This window comes from Bos grunniens, chromosome 11 (assembly GCF_055505025.1).
Source record: "Bos grunniens cultivar Pamir isolate PY7600 chromosome 11, Bosgru_T2T1.0, whole genome shotgun sequence".
Classification (NCBI taxonomy): Eukaryota; Metazoa; Chordata; class Mammalia; order Artiodactyla; family Bovidae; genus Bos; species Bos grunniens.
Window position 1 is genome coordinate 34,053,764 of NC_141175.1, and position 21,662 is coordinate 34,075,425.

Here is a 21,662-nt window from a genome sequence, read left to right on the forward strand (position 1 = left end):
TTAAGAAATAAACCATCATTAAATCACTGTAGCTAAGGCTGTATACTGTCACGCTGCTTATTTAACTTCTATGCAGAGTACATCATGAGAAATGCTGGGCTGGAAGAAGCACAAGCTGGAATCAGGATTGCTGGGAGAAATAACAATAACCTCAGATATGCAGATGACACCACCCTTATGGCAGAAAGTGAAGAAGAACTAAAGAGCCTCTTGATGAAAGTGATACAGGAGAATGAAACAGTTGGCTTAAAGCTCAATATTCAGAAAACAGATCATGGCATCTGGTCCCATCACTTCATGGCAAATAGATGGGGGAACAGTGGAAACAGTGGCTGACTTTATTTTTCTGGGCTCCAAGATTGTTGCAGATGGTGATTACAGCCATGAAATTAAAAGACGCTTACTCCTTGAAAGGAAAGTTATGACCAGCCTAGACAGCATATTAAAAAGCAGAGACATTACTTTGCCAACAAAGGTCCATCTAGTCAAGGCTATGGTTTTTCCAGTGTTTTTCTCACATGTATGGATGTGAGAGTTGAAAGCTGAGCGCCGAAGAATTGATGCTTTTGAACTGTGGTGTTGGAGAAGACTCTTGAGAGTCCCTTAGACTGCAAGGAGATCCAGCCAGTCCATCCTAAAGGAGATCAGTCCTGTTTGTTCATTGGAAGGACTGATGTTGAAACTGAAACTCCAATACTTTGGCCACCTGATGCGAAGAGCTGACTCATTTGAAAAGACCGTGATACTGGGAAAGATTGAGGGCAGGAGGAGAAGAGGACAACAGAGGATGAGATGGCTGGATGGCATCACCAACTCAATGGACATGGGTTTGGGTGGACTCTGGGAGTTGGTGATGGACAGGGAGGCCTGGCATGCTGCGGTTCATGGGGTCACAAAGAGTAGGACACAACTGAGAGACTGAACTGAACTGAAACATATGTTTTTATGAGAAACACTGAGAAAAAGGATGTTAACAGCTAGGAAAGGGAAGTTCCATCCCCAGCTGATCAAACAAAAGATTATTAATCTAATTGATCAGACTTTTGCAAGGCATTTATTAGGCCATGTTTGCTAGTGGAGAAGTAACTACAGTAAAAAAAAAAAAAAAAAGTCAGTGTATCTGGTATAACTCACTCTCTTCAAACTCTTTCTCTAGTGCAGTTAGAATCAGATTAGTCACCACAAAAGATGAAATAAAGCAGATACCATGCAAGTCCAAAGCTAAACAGTTTCAGAAAACAGAAGACTCCAAATGCTTCAGTTTGCCAGAAATCACTATGCTAAAGTTTCAGGAACCAGTCAAGAGTTAAGTATCACTCTGCTTTCCTTTGCCAGTCTGATCCTTAAGAAAATATGTCACTCTAAATGCAATAGGGGAAAATGTACAAATAGTAGTAGGGCTTCCCTGGGGGATCAGATGGTAAAGAATCTGCCTGCAATGTAGGAGTGAAAGTGAAAGTGAAGTCGCTCAGTCGTGTCCGACTCTTTGCAACCTCATGGGCGGTAGCCTGCACCAGGCTCCTCCATCCATGGGATTTTCTAGGCAAGAGTACTGGAGTGGGTTGCCATTTCCTTCTCCAGGGAATCTTCCTGACCCAGGGATTGAACCCAGGTCTCCCGCATTGTAGACAGACGCTTTACCATCTGAGCCACCAGGGAAGTCCTATGTAGGAGACTTGGGTTCAATCCCTGGGTTGGGAAGATCCCCTGGAGAAGGGAATGGCTACCCACGCCAGTATTCTTGCCTGGAGAATTCCATGGACAGAGGAGCCTGGAGGGCTACAGTCCACAGGATCCCAAAGAGTCAGACATGACTGAGCAACTAACCCTTTCACTTCACTTCATAGATAGCAGTGGGCTATTACAGAATTCAGAAATTTTAAGAATTTCTGGCCAGACTATCATTTCTTTAAAATTTAACAGCAGTCCAAATCCAAAAATAATTTCAAAAGGGATTTCCCAGGTAAGAACACTGGAGTGGGTTGCCATTTCCATTTCCAGGGCATCTTCTCAACCCAGGGATCAAACCCAGGTCTCCCGCATTGCAGGCAGATTCTTTACTGTCTGAGCCACAACTCAACAATTACAAGGGGTTCATAGACATTAACTATTATTTCATTAAATTGATGGTAGGTGCTTATGGAGAATAAATAGAAGGTAGTTATGAGGATATAATAGGTACCCAGGCTAGGTGCCAAGGAGAATGTGGGTTTGTCTGCCAAGACAAAGTGGGGAGGGGTGTCCCAGAGCTGTACAAAGGCTCAGGGGTGTGAAGGGACCGTCTGGATGGCCGTACTGTGAGATGTGTGCTGGGGAGACCACCTGCATGCTCTTTGAAAGATAGCTAGCTATTCCATATGTCAGAAGGCATATCAATGGTTGTCCCTGACTTGTTAGGAGGGGGCACATTTGGGTCAACTGGAAATAGGCACAAGGGAACCTATCAATAACCTTAGAACTTCACTAAAATCTCACTATACTAATATTCAACAAATCAAGTACTCTAGCCTCCCATGTATTTCCCTTCTTCTGGAGCAGTCCAATCTTTCCTGATCTATATAACAAGAATCCACATCCACTAAGTATAGCCTTCGCTTTTTTAATACTTCCCCTATGTAAAGTGAAAGTGAAAGTTGCTCAGTCATGTCCAACTCTTTGCGACCCCATGGACTATACATGGACTTGTCCGGACCAGAATACTGGAGTGGGTAGCCTTTCCCTTCTCCAGGGGATCTTCCCAACCCAGGGATTGAACCCAGGTCTCCCACATTGCAGGCAGATTCTTTACCAGCTGAGCCACGAGGGAAGCCCAAGAATACTGGAGTGGGTAGCCGATCCCTTCTCCAGTGGATCTTTCCAACCCAGGAGTCAAACCAGGGTCTCCTGAATTAAATTCCTGATCAGAAAATACGTTAGCTTGGCAAATACAAAATAGAAAAAACCCGAGTGAAGAAATTTAAATGATTAGAATATCACTTTGGAAATTCTGAACTAGAAAGGATTCAGTTCAGTTACTCAGTCATGTCTGACTCTTTGAGATCCCATGGACTGCAGCATACCAGATTCCCTGTCCATCACCAACTCCCAGAGGTTGCTCAAACTCATGTCCCATCGAATCAGTGATGCCGTCCAATGATCGAGTCCTCTGTGGTCCCCTTCTCCTCCCGCCCTCAATCCTTCCCAGCATCAGGTCTTTTCCAATGAGTTAGTTCTTCGCATCAGATGGCCAAAGTATTGGAGTTTCAGCTTTAGCATCAGTCCTTCCAATGAATATTCAGGACTGATTTCCTTTAGGATAGACTGGTTGGATCTCCCTGCTGTCCAAGGGACTCTCAAGAGTCTTCTCCAACACCACAGTTCAAAAGCATCAATTCTTCAGTGCTCAGCTTTCTTTATAGTCCAACTTTCATATACATATCCATACATAACTACTGGAAAACCATAGCTTTGACTAGATGGACCTTTGTTGGCAAAGTAATGTCTCTGATTTTTAAGATGCTGTTTAGGTTAGTCATAGCTTTTCTTCCAAGGAGCAAGCATCTTTTAATTTCATGGCTGCAGTCACCATCTGTCTGCAGTGATTTTGGAACCCCAAAAAATAAAATCTGTCACTGTTTCCACTGTTTCCCCATCTATTTGCCATGAAGTGGTGGGACCAGATGTCATAATCTTAGAAAGAATTACTCTTCATTATTATTCATTTCAAGAATATTTCATTATAAGAAATACAATAAAATGTCATTTTAATATTATACTGATATCAGACAATGTTTCAAGTTCATCAAGAAATGGTACAGAGAGTCTTAACTAAATATCCAGGCAGAATTCTGGCCCCAATTAGAAAGCCCAGTGAAAGTCCTGGACAGACAGGAAACCAATGCGACACTGGATACCCAAGAGGCAGAGGAGAAAGATAGGGAAAGGACAGAAAGGATTAACCCTTCTTTGCACATTATGGCTCTACTTATTAATGAGAAATGGACATGGATATTCTGGAGTATAATTAAAAAAGCAAAGAGTCAAATGGAAGGGTTTTATTGTATTTGTCTGTATCAGAAGCCTACATCAAAATCCCCACAGGAGGAAGCTGGAATCTTCATTCCTAACAAATAAAATGTTAGTTTAGAGCAACACAGGATTATCTAACTCAATTTAAAGGTCTGCCTCGTGCACCTCTCAAATTTTATCTCACACTCTACTCCAATTAGTCTGGACTACATGTAATTACCCAAACAAGCCAGGGCCTCTCACCTCTGAGCCTCCATAGGCGATAATGTCCCAGCCCTTCCTTCACCACATATGGGGCTGACTCAGCCAGGACATCGCTTCCTCCCAGATTTCTTCCTGGACACCACTGGCTTCCCTCAACATGGCTCCTACTGCCCCATCATTCTTGGTTCCCTTTTCCAGGAAAACAAGATCCAAGAAGGCAGAGACCATGTTACCATTGTATTATTCATTACGATATGCCCCAAAGTAAGGCACGTGACTGCTGGTCAGGAGATCAAACCAGTCCATCCTAAAGGAAATCAATCCTTAACATTCATTGGAAAGACTGATGCTGAAGCTCCAGTACTCTGGGCACCCGATGCAAAACGCCAGCTCACTGGAAAAGACCCTGATTCTGGGAAACATTGAAGGCAGGAGGAGAAGGGGACACCAGAGGATGAGATGGTTGGATGGCATCACCAACTCGATGGACACGAGTTTGAGTAGTCTCAGGAGATGGTGAAGGACAGGGAAGCCTGGCATGCTGCAGTCCATGGGGTCACAAAGAGTCGGATACAACTGAGCAACTAAACAACAACTAAATACTTACTGAATGAATAAACTACTGAAAATTAGGAAGTTCTGGAATGCCTGGTATAAAAGACTCTGATCTGTTCTTTTCCGAAAAATATAAAGTCAAGTCAAAAGGTTATACAACTGTAGACACTAGCAAAGAAAGGCTGATGGAGGGAGATAATAAAAGTAGTGGAGCAGCCAACTCCTCTTCCTGTGTAAACATGTTGATGCTTTTAGCCCTCTTCAAATAGGGCCAAGCATTCCAAAGATGTTCCAGGAAGCCATAAGATGTGGTGGAGGTGCTCAGTAGACCAATGAGAGGCATGAGGAAATAAATGTACTTTGCTGAGAAAGGAATCTAACTGGGGAGACAAGAAGCATGGAAGGAGAAAGAAGAGGAGAGATTATAAATCTAATAAATGTATAGTAACATTTCAGAGCTGTCCAAAAACTTTTACAAATACTTCTGATTAAGAAAAAAATATTTAAAAAAAATAGTCTGAATAAGTAACAAATATGAACATGAATGACTTCCTCATTTTTTTCTTGGCAGTCCAATTAGAAACCCTAGGGACCGAAGATGAAGCCAGAGGTCCCAGAAGACAGGAAGGTACAAATAAAATCAAGATCACTGAAGGGTGACTCTCACAGTTGGTGAACTAGGGGGAAAAGTTTTAAAATCCCACAAAGGGAAATGGTAGAGACACATGGCTGATTCCACCAAGATTTAATTTTTTTTTTTAAATAATGGCAAGCAAGGAAAGTGGTAACCAAATAGGCTGCATAAAACAAAAGTGGATTATACAGAATAAAAATAAAGTTTAATTTGTGGGCTTCAAAAAACACAAAAAGTAGCGTCTATTTCATAAAGGAGGTACTCTAAAGCATTCTAATATTCTTATACTACTTTGAACAAAGTTATAAATATTGATAGGATTTGGACTTCATTTCAATTGATGTTAAAATTTCTGGAGTAACCACAAAAAGAACAGAAAAAGAACATACAACCCACAATTAAGTAGAGGAAAAAAGTAGAATGGGAAGGAAGGAAGCTCAATTCATCTAAGAAAAGCCAAGGAAAGAGGGAAAAAACAAAACACAACAGAGAAACAACAAAATTGAAGCACAAAATATAATGGAAGAAAAATGAAACATATCAGTATTCATAACAGCATTCATAACAAAAAAATTTAAAGAATAAAAATAAATATACTGTACTAGGCATGCTAACCAAAAGAAAGCTGGTATAGCTATATTAATATACAACAAATCAGACCTCAAAGCAAAGAAACATTACTAGAAAAAATGTACCTATTTAATAATAAAAGATTCAATTTTCTAGGTAGACAGAACATTTTAATATATATGCATCTAAGAACAAAAGCTTCAAAACACTGACAGTACTACAGGGGGAAAACTTTAAATCCATGATCAATGCAGAGATTTTCAACACCTCCAGTAATTAAGATCAAGCAGTCAAATGAGTAAGGAAAAAAGACTTTAATAAAATATAACAAGCTTGATTGAGATAATATTATTTTCAAGCATTCAGGGAATATTCAGAAAAACAAATAACATAAAATATCAAGAAACACAAAGATTCTAGAGTGTTCCTCATTCCTTGACCCATAAATCAAGCTAAATATTCTTATAATTAAAAACATCCACTTACTAGTTTAAAAGGATACTTCTAAATAATTCATAAGAGAAATTAGAAAACACAGAAATATAATAATAATAATAATAGTATATATCAGAAGACATACCTACAAAAATAGAAAGTCAAGAAAAAGTATTCAGTGCTTACATAAGAAAGAAAAAAAAGTCTGAAAATAAACCTCTACCTATAAAAATATAGAACTGCCTAAAGTAGAAAGAAGAAAATAATAAACCATGTAATAACATGAAATAATGAGGTAGAAAACAAAGATTCAGGGAGAGGACCAATAAAGCCAAAAGTTTCTTGGAAAAAAACAATAAAAGTGACAAAATTCTGGAAAAGGAAAAATAAAATCAGAATCTCTGAATATGAAGGCCTGGCATCAAGTATACTGTAGACTCAACTAGGAAGCTTTTATTTTGGTACCAGAGTTGAGAAACTATCACTTACCATTTTTCTTAGAATTTTATATCATATAAAAAGTATAAACTATCAAATTTCTACATAATTTCTCCTTTAATAAATATTTATTGAGTTGATGGGGCTATCATGATAAATACATGTGATTCTTACTTTCATGGGGTTCAAGTCTAAAAGATAAAATATTAAGTAAAGAGACTTCATGCTCCCAAAGCAGGGGGCACAGGTTCAATCTCTGATCAGGGAACTAAAATCCCACATGACATGCAGTGCTGTCAAAAAAAAAAAAAAAATAACACCCAAAGAATTAACAAACTAATTTCATCACTGTTTAAAATAGGAAATTTAAAGCTATTGTCCAAAAACAGAAAGGCTTAAGAATACCACTGAATGGCACAATAATAAAGGTAGCTATGACAAAGAAATCATATCGCCTGCAAATCCTAGAATATTTACTCTTTGACTGTTTAAGAAAAAGACTGTTGGCTCCAGAATTATGTATGTTAACAGAGTAAAGGAAAAATATATGTCACTATATCTCAATTTTTTAAAAAGGAGAAATACATTCCTCTCAAGAGAAGCAGAGACAAATGATAAAATTCAATACTCATTCATGATTTAAAGAAAATAACAGTAATAACACTTGGTAAATTAGAGCAGAAAGGTAGTTCCTTAACCTGATAAAAGGTACAAAACCTATAACAAATATCATTTTAATAGTGAAATATTACATCCACTCCCATTCAAGTCAAAAACGAGACAAGAATGTCTGCTATCCTCCCAACTCTTAACTATAGTATCTGTATAGTCAGTAGATAATGAAAAAGAGGTAAAAGTATTGCAAAAGTAAGAGTCAAAAGGCCTTTCTTTAAAAATTATACAGTTCTGTAGAATGTACACCACCAAGAATGAACCAGAATGTAAACCATAGGCTTTGGGTTGTTATAATATGCCAATGTAGGCCCATCAGTTGTAATCAACGGTCTACTCTGGTGTGAGTGTTGACAGATACGTCAGTAGAAGTCTATAAACTAACATTAAGAGTAATGAAAGAGCAGAGAGAAAGATCATGAGATTCAAAATCGACATACTAAAGTCAACTCAACACCTGGATGATAGGGCCAAGTCATCAGGGTGGCAAACAGTGGTTTCTGCATCCTTAGAAGGTAATTATGCTGGAGATTTGGGGTGAAGTTAGAAATAAGAGTGGGGCTTCCCATAGCAGATACCATCACCACCAATGCAATTCTTTCTGTGGAGAAATAGAGGTGACTCTTGCAGCCACACCCACCAAACATCTCCCAGACCATCCATATTCTTGAGTTTGTTACACAGAATGGTAATTTATATGAAGTTTATGTCAGTGATAACGTTCACTAAGCAATCAACCCAATTCTTTGAAGAATACCCAATTTTTACTTTAAATATTTCCCCGATCATGCTCTCTCACATGCCCATGAGAGTGCATGCCAGATAATTCTTAATATCAAGAATTATTATTTATTTGGTTTCCATTTTTGTCAGTTTCCCTTTAAAATGAAAACAGTATGAGTGAAGTCAGGGACTGTGTTTTGTTCTCCCCTATATGGCTCAGATGGTAAAGAGTCTGTCTGCAATGCAGGAGATGCTGGTTCGATCCCTGGGTGGGGAAGATCCCCTGAAGAAAGGAATGGCAACCCACTCCAGTAATGTTGCCTAGAGAATTCCATGGACAGAGAAGCCTGGTGGGCTATGGTCCATGGGGTCACAAAGAGTCAGACACAACTGGGACACGACTAACACAACCCTAGCACCTATAATGGTGCCTGGAATATAACAGATTCTCAGTAAATAAAATTCAATGAAAAGGTGACCTCTTTGCTGAAGAATATAGGAATATATAAGAATAAATAACAATATGTAAGAATGTTTTAACAGAAGATTTTAAAGGGTATATAGTAAAGTTACATACCAAAGTACACATTCCTACTTTTACTTCTTCCTACAGCTCTAAGTGTTGTTCTAACAGTTAGTTCTCTCTACATTAGAGTCTTTATCTACAGTAAGGTAATTTACGTAACATATTATTTATCATCACCTGCAAGCTCATGGTAACAATGGAGTTATTACAAGAGGTCTAAATTGACTGGCATGCTTTAAATGCACAGATATTCTAGTTAACATATTTGTCATTATTTATGACCTTGCTTAAGAAAGCAACTCAAGTTAATTCAATTAAAGTAATGCTCTGGCTTGGTGTCCTCCAACTGCATGATTCTTTAACTCCCATTCCTCTCCTTCTAAAATTTGTAACATAAAACTTCTGATTAAAGCTGTGATTTGATCAGGGGGAAAAAAGACATTCCCACATATTAATACAAACAAGGATTCCAGAAGACTCACGCATTTCTATGAACAGCTGCCTCTTCTCTGCCATGGTCTTCCGCTTGTTCCCACTTTCCTCAATCATCCTAGAGACAAAGAAGGATACAGTAAACAAATGTGTAAACAAATGTGTAATTTGACAATTCCATCAAGTGCTTATCAGTCTGTTGTGGAGAGGTACAGGAAACCAAGCCGTCTATGCACACATTAAAAGGATACCAATAAAAGTAAAGTGGAAGCCCGAGGCAGAAAAAGACAAACTACTGTCCCCTTATTTGACAGCTTCTAAATATTATAAAGTCAATACTTAAATGAGCTCATACACTTGCTTCCTGTGCTGACAATATGGGGCCATGTCTTATTTTTAACTTTATTTTCTCTACAGAGTCCTGGATTAGTCAAGACAATTTCCCCATATTCCTACTGTTTTACATAGATAAACATGTTATTAAAAATAATTTAGATAATAATTATAATGAAAGGCTATAATAATAAAAACATTAAGATAATTAGCTTATACATAAAAGATATAAATAAAATCTTTTATTTTTATATTAAAAAGTACTGAAAGAGGAATTCATGCACAAATTCAAAGAACTCCTAAACATAAGTTTTTAATCACATGACTTACACTATGCCAGTCACTTTGTTTAAAAATAAAACTCTTTCCATGCATTATCTCATTTAATTCTCCCAACAATTCTGAGTGTTGGCATTATTATTATCCCATTTTATAGATTAGAAAACAGATGTCTAGAAAAGAACACTAACTTGCTCAAAGACACAGAATGCAGAAGCAATAGAGCAAAACTGCAACCCTTTCATTAAACTTCTTTCACAACTGTTGTTTCTAAATACATTTCAAATCTCTATGCTTAAAAGGCTAGAACACAATAGCCCACTGCATGGACCTTACTGATGTAAAATTTGTGACAATTTCAGCTAAACTCTGCCTTACTCTATGAAGTAAAAAGTATCTACAAATAGCATATGCTAAATAATTCCATAAGCGCATTAAACTACTGTAGATCATGGAGTTATTTACATAACATTCTCAAATGTGTTAGAATCATAAATTAAATGATGACTACACAAATTACATATCCATTAAAGCAAGTGCCTACTGAAAGTTTAGTTATAGCCTAAAGAAAATTTAAAATGTAAATATATTCCTTAACATTCTGCAATTAATATTTTGATCATTAAAACTATCCCTTTCCTAAATCACTGTAATGTTACCAAATAGTAAGTGATGGTTACCTAACAATTTGCCCCCAAGAGGAAACAGTTTTAAACAGAAGCAAAGTAAGCCGAAGAAATAGCAACCAGAAACAGCAAAAAAAAATCTAATGAAATCTAAGTCCTAGAGAAAAAGCAAGAGTTGGGACCAGTAACCTGTAATTATAAAGAAAAAGGGTATTCAAAAACCTCCTCCCTCCTATCCAAAAACTTGGTATCTCACTGTGTATTACAAAGTTTAAATGCTAAACACAAAATACAGAATCATAATATCCTTTATAAAATATATAACCTATTAAATTTCTTCTACTTTGTTCTTTAAATTAATTTTTCTCAAAGTAGAATCTAAGAATTCCTGGAGATCCCTAAATTCTTCAGGACAATTTTCTAATTTTGTCTTTATTTCCAGATTAATCTTGAAAAAATTAATAAAAACATGTTGTACTGCCAATGCCACTTTAGAGCCCGCATCTACATGTATGAATACGGTAGCACCAGAAGCAAGAGGTCATGTAAAGCAGGGACAATTAAACTAGAGAAACTATACTACCCTGGACCAGATCTGACCTGTCACCTGTTTTTGCAAATAAAGTTTTACTGGAACACAGCCACATCTATTCATTTATCTATTGTCTATGGATGCTCTCCGGAGAAGGCAATGGCATCACACTCCAGTACTCTTGCCTGGAAAATCCCATGGACAGAGGAGCCTGGTAGGCTGTAGTCCATGGGGTCGCTAAGAGTCGGACACGACTGAGCGACTTCACTTTCACTTTTCACTTTCCTGCACTGGAGAAGGAAATGGCAAGCCACTCCAGTGTTCTTGCCTGGAGAATCCCAGGGATGGGGGAGCCTGGTGGGCTACCGTCTATGGGATCACACAGAGTCGGACACGATTGAAGTGACTAGCATGGATGCTCTCATACTACAAAGGCTGAGTTGAGTGTTTTCCACAAAAAGCATCTGGCACGCAAAGTCTAAAATCTTTACTATCTGGTCCTTTAAGAAAAAGTATGCCAACCCAACCTAAAGCAACAGTAATTAATATTGCATTACTACAAATGACTGGCTCAGTTCAGTTAGCACGTTCCCATGTCAAAATGACAACAATCATCCCACATTCCACAAGGGTTTGAGTTTCACTTCCATTATTAGAAGTTTATCCTTGGCAACTGCCTTATTAATTACTCTAAGATTCATTCTTCACTGCTATACACATTTAAAATTTTGATCAGTCAGTCAGTTTGTTCACTCGGTCGTGTCCGACTCTTTGCAACCCCATGAATTGCAGCACGCCAGGCCTCCCTGTCCATCACCAACTCCCGGAGGTCACCCAAACTCTTGTCCATCGAGTAGGTGATGCCATCCAGCCATCTCATCCTCTGTAGTCCCCTTCTCCTCCTGCCCCCAATCCCTCCCAGCATCAGAGTCTTTTCCAATGAGTCAACTCTTCGCATGAGGTGGCCAAAGTATTGGAGTTTCAGCTTTAGCATCAGTCCTTCCAAAGAAATGCCAAATTGCCCTCCAAAATGCTGTGTCAGTATACTTTTACTAATAATCTTCCCCCAGGAAGTTTTAGAAATTACTAAGGTAGTCAGCACAAACTGACCTTGTGCATTTGTGCTCAGTCATGTCCGACTCTTTGCAATCCAATGGACTGTAGCCTGCCAGGCTCCTCTGTCCGTGGAATGTCCCAGGCAACAATACTGGAGCAGGTTGCCATTTCCTTCTCCAGAGGATCTTCCCAACCCAGCGATCAAACCCGTATCTCCAGCATTGGCAGGCGATTTTTTTTTTTTAACCACTGAGCCACCTGGGAAGCCCTTACTCTCCCATCAAATTATACACCTGCACGGAATGTGTGCTGGAGTTATTTGAGGTTTGTGAAAGTAAATATCACCAGGTGGACTGGGAAAGAATACAACAGAATCCAAAATACCACCAAACAGCTGGTGAGTTTATCCTTTTTTCCCTCTTGAACCCCTGGCTTGAACTCAACAAGCACAAACCCCTGAACCTAGCACAGAGGAATCTGGGAAAAATCCTCTAGCTACAGCTTAAAGAGAAGAAAGAAGTCTAAAGCCCATCCAGAGAGAATGGGAGAGACTTCCCATTCTCAAGTTCTCCCAGCACTTTTTTCCTCTCTTCTTTTTCTTCATTTTCTCCCACTCCAGCCAAGCAGTGGCAGTATCAACAAAAGCAGCTACCCTGGAAAACTACAGGAGTCAAAAATTTGAACAAAGATGTATCATCTAATCAGATGGTCTAATCAAAACCCCAGCATAATTATTTGTAAATATAGACAGTTCTAAATTTTATATGGAGAGCCTAAAGCTACAGACCAGATAAGAAATTTTGGAAAGGAAGAATAACGTTGGAGGCACGTACTATTCAATTTTAAGAATTACTAAAAAACTACAGTAATCAAGACAGCATGATATTGACAAAGGGACAAGTACACAGATCAACGAAATAGAACAGAGTCTGGATACAGAGGCACACAAATATGGCCACTTGATTTTTTTTTAAGATACAAAAGAAATTCAATGAAGAAAGGACAGTCTTGGTGTCAGAAAAACTGGTTATGCTTATGTCAAAAAAATGACCTATACCTCACACCATAAATAAAAAATTCAAAATGGAAGACAGACATAAATGTAAAAGTGTAAAAGAAGAAACCATGAGAGAAAATCTTCGTGGTCTGATTAGATCAGATCAGATCAGTCGCTCAGTCGTGTCCGACTCTTTGCGACCCCATGAATCACAGCATGCCAGGCCTCCCTGTCCATCACCAACTCCCAGAGTTCACTCAGACTCACATCCATCGAGTCACTCATGTCATCCAGCCATCTCATCCTCTGTCGTCCCCTTCTCCTCCTGCCCTCAATCCCTCCCAGCATCAGAGTCTTTTCCAATGAGTCAACTCTTCACATGAGGTGGACAAAGTACTGGAGTTTCAGCTTTAGCATCATTCCTTCCAAAGAAATCCCAGGGCTGATCTCCTTCAGAATGGACTGGTTGGATCTCCTTGCAGTCCAAGGGACTCTCAAGAGTCTTCTCCAACACCACAGTTCAAAAGCATCAATTCTTCGGCGCTCAGCCTTCTTCACAGTCCAACTCTCACATCCATACATGAACACAGGAAAAACCATAGCCTTGACTAGATGGACCTTTGTTGGCAAAGTAATGTCTCTGCTTTTGAATATGCTATTTAGGTTGGTCATAACTTTCCTTCGAAGGAGTAAGCGGCTTTTAATTTCATGGCTGCAGTCACCATCTGTAGTGATTTTGGAGCCCAGAAAAATAAAGTCTGACACTGTTTCCACTGTTTCCCCATCTATTTCCCATGAAGTGGTGGGACCGGATGCCATGATCTTCGTTTTCTGAATGTTGAGCTTTAAGCCAACTTTTTCACTCTCCACTTTCACTTTCATCAAGAGGCTTTTGAGTTCCTCTTCACTTTCTGCCATAAGGGTGGTGTCATCTGCATATCTGAGGTTATTGATATTTCTCCCGGCAATCTTGATTCCAGTTTGTGTTTCTTCCAGTCCAGCGTTTCTCATGATGTACTCTGCATATAAGTTAAATAAACAGGGTGACAATATACAGCCTTGGCAAACTCCTTTTCCTATTTGGAACCAGTCTGTTGTTCCATGTCCAGTTCTAACTGTTGCTTCCTGACCTGCATTCAAGTTTGATACATCACTCTAAAAGCACAAAGCACAAAAGAAAATAATAATAATAAACTGGACATGACCAAATTAAATACTTCTGTTCTATGAAAGAAACCAATAAGAAAACAAAAGCTACACCCTGGGAGAAAAATATCTACAAATCACAGGTCTGACACAAGACCTGTATCCAGAAGAATATATTTTTAGAAAAACTCTCAAAACCAGCCAACATGGAAGAAAAGCTTGTTATTCAACAGAAGCCCCAATACTGACCTTAGTTGTTAACTTAGCAGGTGCAATGGACCTGCAGATATTCTGCCTTTATTCCATTACCCATACTACTACTCTGATGCATAACTTATCAGCTTCCGGTTGCCAGCATTTGCATTTCTTTATTTGACGCTTTTTCTGGCCATTGAAGGCTTTGACACTTGCAGTGCAGTCCAGAAGTACCAGGGGATTAACATCCTTGGACAGCAGTCCTCCCACTGATGGAAGTTAATATATAAATAATCCAGCTTCTTTACCTATCAGAGGGAATAACTCTGAGGCCATGTGTTCCACTGACTTCCTGAGCTCCCCTTTGGAATTAACTTTGCTCACCCATGGCAACTGATATGAAATACTTTATTAACTACTTTCTCTTCTCTGTCTCACTTCTCCACTCTTTCACCAGTATTTTCTAGGATCTAAAAAATAATTTAAAAAAAAAATTGCACTTGAGTCCTTACAGAGCATTTTGTTCTAGGGTAATCCAAAATAAGACAGATTTGATCCTGTAAAACAGACCTCTGAGATGAAGTCTGTAAGTGGATCACTCGCCAAGCAGATGACAAGGATCCCAGTGCTAGCAGTAAGTGGCTTGCGGAGAACCCCTGGTGTGCTGCTGCATGGATAGTACTAAGACTCTTGATGAGGTGAAACTAGTAAGGGATACACTTAGAAGATGACTGGCTTATGCAATAGCTTTCGCATTTGAGAGAGAGACAGGAGCACCAGGAATTTTAAAGACAATTAAATGGTTGAGCTTTTGTTAAGAAGGACTTATGCACAGAAGAAAGAAAATAGCAAGACTTAAATCAGTCAAGAACCAACTCAGAGCAAGCTATGACAGCCAGATGATCTCCATGGCAGCATTTTCTAAGGAACCCTCAGCTCCCACAACTTGAGAGCAGACTGTGCTAAAAATCAGGCTCAAATTCAAATTATAAAGGTAGACAACTTATAGAAGATTGAATTCACAGTCCAGCCAAGATTCTCCTGAACACTCTGGGGCAGAAGTGGCTCTCCTGCTCTTGCTTCAGAGGCTGTTTCCTCAGCCTAAAGCCCACGCAAAGGCCTCATCTCAGATGCATGCCTCAAAAGATGCTGACCCACCTCAAAATCTGTCCCTACCTTCCTCCCTGTTTCCAGGCTAATAACCAGGGTCCAGCCTCATTCACATCAACAGAATTGGAAGGGGCTGGCCCCGCTTTGGACAGAAAAGTGAGGATTCATCCAAACAGCTGTGGACCTGACGATATGCACCAACAAGAACTGGAAGAACATACCTGGAATTGACAAGTGTTCAACCTGAGCCAAGTGTAAGATAAGACAAAGTCTGCTGACATGGCAACACTTGGCCCGTGACCCAGGATTTAATGTTCTATAAAGGACACCTGGCACCAGTCCTAACACGCTGTAGACTAGCTCATGTAAGTCGGCGTGGGGGTTTTGATGGCCCAAAGTAAATGAGCTGAAGATGTGGGAATTGCATGGCAGGGTATTAAGGAAAGAGTTTATAGAGTGCTCTCATTTTCCTTATCTCCTGACCTTTATTGAATCCTTCTATACTGACTGATAGGATCTGCTTTTCTTTATTTCTCTTTGTTTTTGTTTTAATAGAGAAACCAGGCTTTCTCTGACCTCTAAAGTCTATTTCCTACTCTGCATAACAGGCCTGAAATACTATAAAATACTATAAATTTACCCTTTCCTAGAAACAGGAGAAGGCAATGGCAACCCACTCCAGTGTTCTTGCCTGGAGAATCCCAGGGATGGCAGAGCCTGGTTGGCTGCCATCTATGGGGTCGCACAGAGTCAGACATCACTGAAGCGACTTAGCAGCAGCAGCAGCAGAAACAGTCTTAATGCTCGATGTAGTTGGTATACACACACTCTACCTACCTTGCCCCTTGAGCATGTGAAAGTCACTCAGTTGTGTCCAACTCTTTGTGATCCCATGGACTATAGCCCCCCAGGTTCCTCTGTTCATGGGGATTCTCCAGGCAAGAATATTGGTGTGGGTCCATGCCCTCCTCCAGGGGATCTTCCCAACCCAGGGATCGAACCCAGGTGTCCCACACTGCGCTCGGATTCTTTACCAATTGAGCCACCAGGGAAGCCCCTTCAGGGGTATAACCCCGAGGACATGTTATATGAGCTCCTGGAGCTCGCTGGTGGGAATAAGCTTCAGTTACCCACAGTAGGAACTTGTTTGATAACAAAGCCTTTATTTGCTAATTTCCCTTCCCTATTCACTTCCTGGTCCCCTACAAGTATCTGCAAGCATAACATGCAAAACAAAAACTCATACTTGCACTCAAATTCTTGTCTAAGAGTCAGCTTTTTGTGGAACTCAAACTAAAATATTAAAGATTTTCCATTTCAATCAATCTTATAGTTCAGATTTCATAAAATCCAAATGTATGGGGTACACAAAAATTAAGATGACTATAAATGACTTTCCTCAGCCTTGAGGTGATTCCATTCCAGAGCTCCATGGATACTGATATCTCTATCTTTGTAATTACAATCTTAATAGTCCACGCCTGACAAAGATCTAATCCTCCTACCAAGCCTGATCATATGTCCTTGTCCTGCTGATACAACTTTAAAGATCAGCACTTTGTTGCTGTGTTCAGTCTCTAAGTCATGTCCCACTCTTTCGCAATCCCATGGACTACAGCCAGTCATGCTCCTCTGTCCATGGCATTTCCCAGGCAAGAATACTGGAGTGGGTTGCCATTTCCTTCTCCAGCGGATTTTCCTAACTGAGGGATTGAACCCACGTCTTCTGCATTAGCAGACAGATTCTTTACTGCTGAGCCACCAGGGAACCCCAATCCGACTACCAAACCCGATTATGTGTCCTTCTCTTCCTGATACGACTTTAAAGATAAACACTTTCGTGAATATAAACACATCTCTCTTCTTCCTTCCACTCGGACTCCTGGCACTTTGCCTTTTCTGAGCCTCATAATCTAGAAGTAACCAACACCTCCTTATCATCCACTTCACATACTAACCTTGATTTCAAACACTGCCATTTCCTTCCTCATAATCATGCTCATAGCCACCCTTTTTTCCCATTTCAACTGCCAAAATTTTTGTCCACATGAATGCACAAATAAAATTCAATGACGCCATGATCTCAGGACTCTGCAACCCCTTCTTCCTGTAGTTCATCCTGTGAATACGCAGAGAAATCCATAAGATACATTTATGCACACATGCCTGCTCTTCGGCAGATCCTAATCACTCAACTTAGGAACTTCATTCCACCCAATTAAAAAAATCAGAACACAAAGGGAAATAAGCCAGAGAAAAATAAATACAATCTCACTCATATGTGTAATCCATAAGGAGTCAAACTTGTCATAGAAGCAGAGTAGATTGGTAGTTCCAAGGGGCTGGGGAGTTGGGAAAGTGGGGAGATACAAAGGATTCAAACTTTCACTTAAAAGATGAGTTGGGGGTCAAATGCACAGGTTGGTGACTACAGTTGATAATGCTCTATTGCACGTTTGAAATTTGCTAAGAGTGTATATCTCAAACCACCACCATACACACACAAGAAAGAAGGAGCTAATTAACTTCATTGTGGTAATCACTGCACAATGTATACATTTATCAAATTATGTTGTACACTTTAAATATACAATTTTATTTGTCAATTATGCCTCAATAAAGCTGGGGAAAAACCTGAACAATATATTTGAGCACCTTTCCACATCAATGAATACTCTTCAAACCATAATTTTGAATGAGAGAATGGAATTTATCACAATCATTCATCTGTACCTTGACTGTTGACAATATTTCCAACTATCTACTATTATGAACAGTGCAATAATAAACATCTTTGAAGCAAAATTTAAAACAAAAGAAGAACCATAGTACAGCTTTAGTCTACAAAATGAGAGAAGACTAGAGCCTAGCTGTTAGGATATAAGCAAAGTTTCTTCAATCTGAAAGGAGTTGAAACTGTTAAATTCCTAGAAAAGGTTATTTAATGACCTAAGCCCAAGGCCAAACTGAATGAACAAGTTTTTAGATATAACACCAAAAGCACTATCCATGAAAGGAAAAATTGTATCTTACTAAAATTAATTGTTCTGCAAAAGATACTGTTAACAGAATGAAAAGAGCCAGAGTGAAAGATTTTCAAAACATATACCTGATGGAGAACTTGTATTCAAATTATGAAAAGAACTCTTAAAATTCAACAGTAAGAAAACAACCCAACTTAAAAATAATCAAAAGATGTGAACAGATATCTTATCAAAGAAGTTATACAGATGGTAAGCATATGAAAAGATGTTCAGCATCATCTGTCATTAGGAAATTACAAAGTAAAACAACAATGAGATACCACTAAACACTATTGTGTGTGTGTGTGCGTGTGTGCATGTGCGTGTGTGTGTGTATTAGTAGCTCAGTCATGTCTGACTCTTTGCAACCCCATGAACTGTAGCTCACCAGGCTCTTCTGTCCATGGAATTCTCCAGGGAATCTTCCCAACCTAGGACTCGAACCCGGGTCTCCCACATGGCAGGCTGACTCTTTACCATCTGAGCCACCAGGGAAGCCTTAGATACCTATACGGATGGCTAAAATCCAAAAAACTGACAAGAATGTAAAGCAACAGGAACTCGCATCCACGGCTGGTCGGAATACACAGGCGGCCTGGTTGGAAGACAATTTACAGTCGCTTACAAAACTCATCACAGTCTTACCAGCCAGTTCAGCGACTGCACTAGGTATTTAACCAATAAATACTATAAATACTGAGTGGAAAATGTGTATTCACACAAAACCTGTACCCAAATGTTCATACCAGTTTTATTCACAACTGCTGAACACTGAAAGGAACCAAGATGCCCTTCAATGGGGAATAAATAGATAAACCAACTACTGCCTTCATAAATGGGATATTTTTCAGCAATAATAAATAAACTATCAAGTCAAGAAAAGACATGAAGCTTAAATATATATTGCAAAGTGAAAAAAAGCCAATATGAAAAGGCTACATATTATATGGTTCCAATTATAAGATCTTCTAGGGAAAAAAAAAAAACTATACAAATGATAAAATGATCAGTGGTTACCAAAGATTTGGGACAAAGGAAGAGGAATGAATAGGCAAAACACAGCAAAATTTTTAGGATGATAAAACTTCTGTATGATACTGTAATGGTATACATGTAACGGACAATGATGCTACACATTGGTGAAAACCAAAAGAAATTTACAACACAGAGTGAAATTTAATGTATGTAAAAAAATTTTTTTTAATCATTTAGGAGGTCAGAGGATTCCTGGATGAAATGCAGAATATGACAAAACAATCTAACTGTATTACAAAGAAATGAACCAACCTCACTGAACAGGGAGAAAAGTACAGTGACCTAAGTAACTCTAGAAGTGAATGGAGTCTGTAAAACTAAAAGCAATATAAAATACACGTAACTACTGTCCTCTAGTTTCCCACAGGTTGCACACATGCCTATGTGTTCACTCGCTTCAGTTGTGTTCAACTCTTTGTGACCCTATGGACCTAGCCTGCCAGGCTCCTCTGTCCATGGGGATTCTCCAAGCAAGAATACTGGAGTGGGTTGCCATGCTCTCCTCCGGAGGACCTTCCCAACCCAGGGATCAAACCTACGTCTCTTATGTCTCTTGCATTGGCAGGCAGGTTCTTTACCACTAGCGCCACCTGGGAAGCCCATTCCCAGGGTTATGAGCTAACAATTCTAATACTGTGATGCATGTATGCATAATTGAACAATTAAGTAAACAGATGGCAGATGGTGACGTGTGAGGTTACAGATAAGCAAGATGAGAAGCCAGAATGATCCAGGTGGTAATGTAATGAACCACAATTGGAGACATCACTGTGAGTGCATGGTGAACTCAGCCCACCAGGCTCCCCTGTCCCTGGGATTCTCCAGGCAAGAACACTGGAGATATATAGATATACAGTAACAAATAAAAGTGTTTGTAGGTATGTTTATGTATATGCATTAGTACACACATATATATCTCCTTCCCTGATGGCTCATTAGGTAAAGAACCTGCCTGTAATGCAGGAGACACAGAAGATTCGGGTTCAATTCCTGAGTTGGGAAGATCCCCTGAAGCAGGGCATGGCAACCCACTCCAGTATTCTTGCCTGGAGAATGCCCATGGACAAAGGAGCCTGGTGGGCTACAGTCCACAGGGCCGCAAAGAGTCGGACGCTACTGAGCACTGAGCACATACATGTCCTCGCTCTGGCAACTGAGAGGACCTAGAAACAGTATCACAAAGCAAGGAGCACCTTTAGGGTCCAAATTTTTGTTTATAATACCGTTCTCCAGTAAAAGGAAACAGGGCTCCTCAGAGAAATGCCTGAGGCAGGAAATATACAAGATGAGCATGGATTGTCTTGTACTGATAGTAGAGAAAGAAGTTCTGGGAGGAAAAAACCATATGATAGGAGTATATCAAAGGGACACAGAGGTCAACTGTAACAGCTCCCAATGGCCAACAATGGAAAAATTCAGCAACAAAATTTAATTAAGTATTAATAGTATCTTTAAGTTGATACTAACACAAACAAGTGGATAAATTAATAAATGAAGAATCAACAATATTCTGTGCAGAAAAGTTCCAAATAACCTACACAGAGACTCTGCCCTGAAGAAGGCGGAACATAACTCTCCCTTCCTTAAATGTGAATTGCACACAGTGATTCCTTCCAAAGAGGTGATGGAGAAGAGGGAAATAATTTGACAGTGGAGACCCCTGAGAAACACTACCTCAGCCAAGTGATTAAGTTCAAGGTCAACAGTGATAAACCATGTGGACAATACATACGCTTGACATGATGTGATGAAAATGGCATTTTATCTCTATGGTCTTCCTACCCAAAACCTATAAGCCCCTTCTAATCACGAGAAAAACATCAGGCAAATCTCAGTTGAGGGGAAATCTACAAAATACCTGACCAGTACTCCTCAAAATTGTCTTGTTTCATCAAAAACTTGACCAGCAAAGTCTGAGAAACTGACAACCCTAGAGAAGTCTAAACAGACATGACAACTAAATGTAATGCGGCATCCCAGATGGGATTCTGGAACTGAAAAAGGCCTTTAAGTAAACACTGAGGAAATCTGAATAAAGTATGGATTTTAGTTAATAATAAATAACATACCATCATTGGTTCATTAACTGCAACAAATGAACCACACTAGTGTAAGATGCTAATAACAGAGGAA

General features: G+C 39.4%; 1 protein-coding gene across 15 annotated transcripts in view; it reads right to left on the reverse strand.

Moving 5' to 3' along the window:
• Positions 1 to 21,662, reverse strand: part of DTNB (dystrobrevin beta) — a 241,875-nt gene that overhangs the window by 201,694 nt on the left and 18,519 nt on the right. For all 15 annotated transcript variants that reach the window (XM_086325903.1, XM_086325906.1, XM_086325902.1 and 12 more), the window contains exon 2: positions 9,248 to 9,315. In XM_086325903.1, coding sequence (XP_086182029.1) covers positions 9,248 to 9,314 — 67 coding nt within the window. In that variant the 5' untranslated portion in view covers position 9,315. The remainder of the gene's footprint in view (positions 1 to 9,247; positions 9,316 to 21,662) is intronic.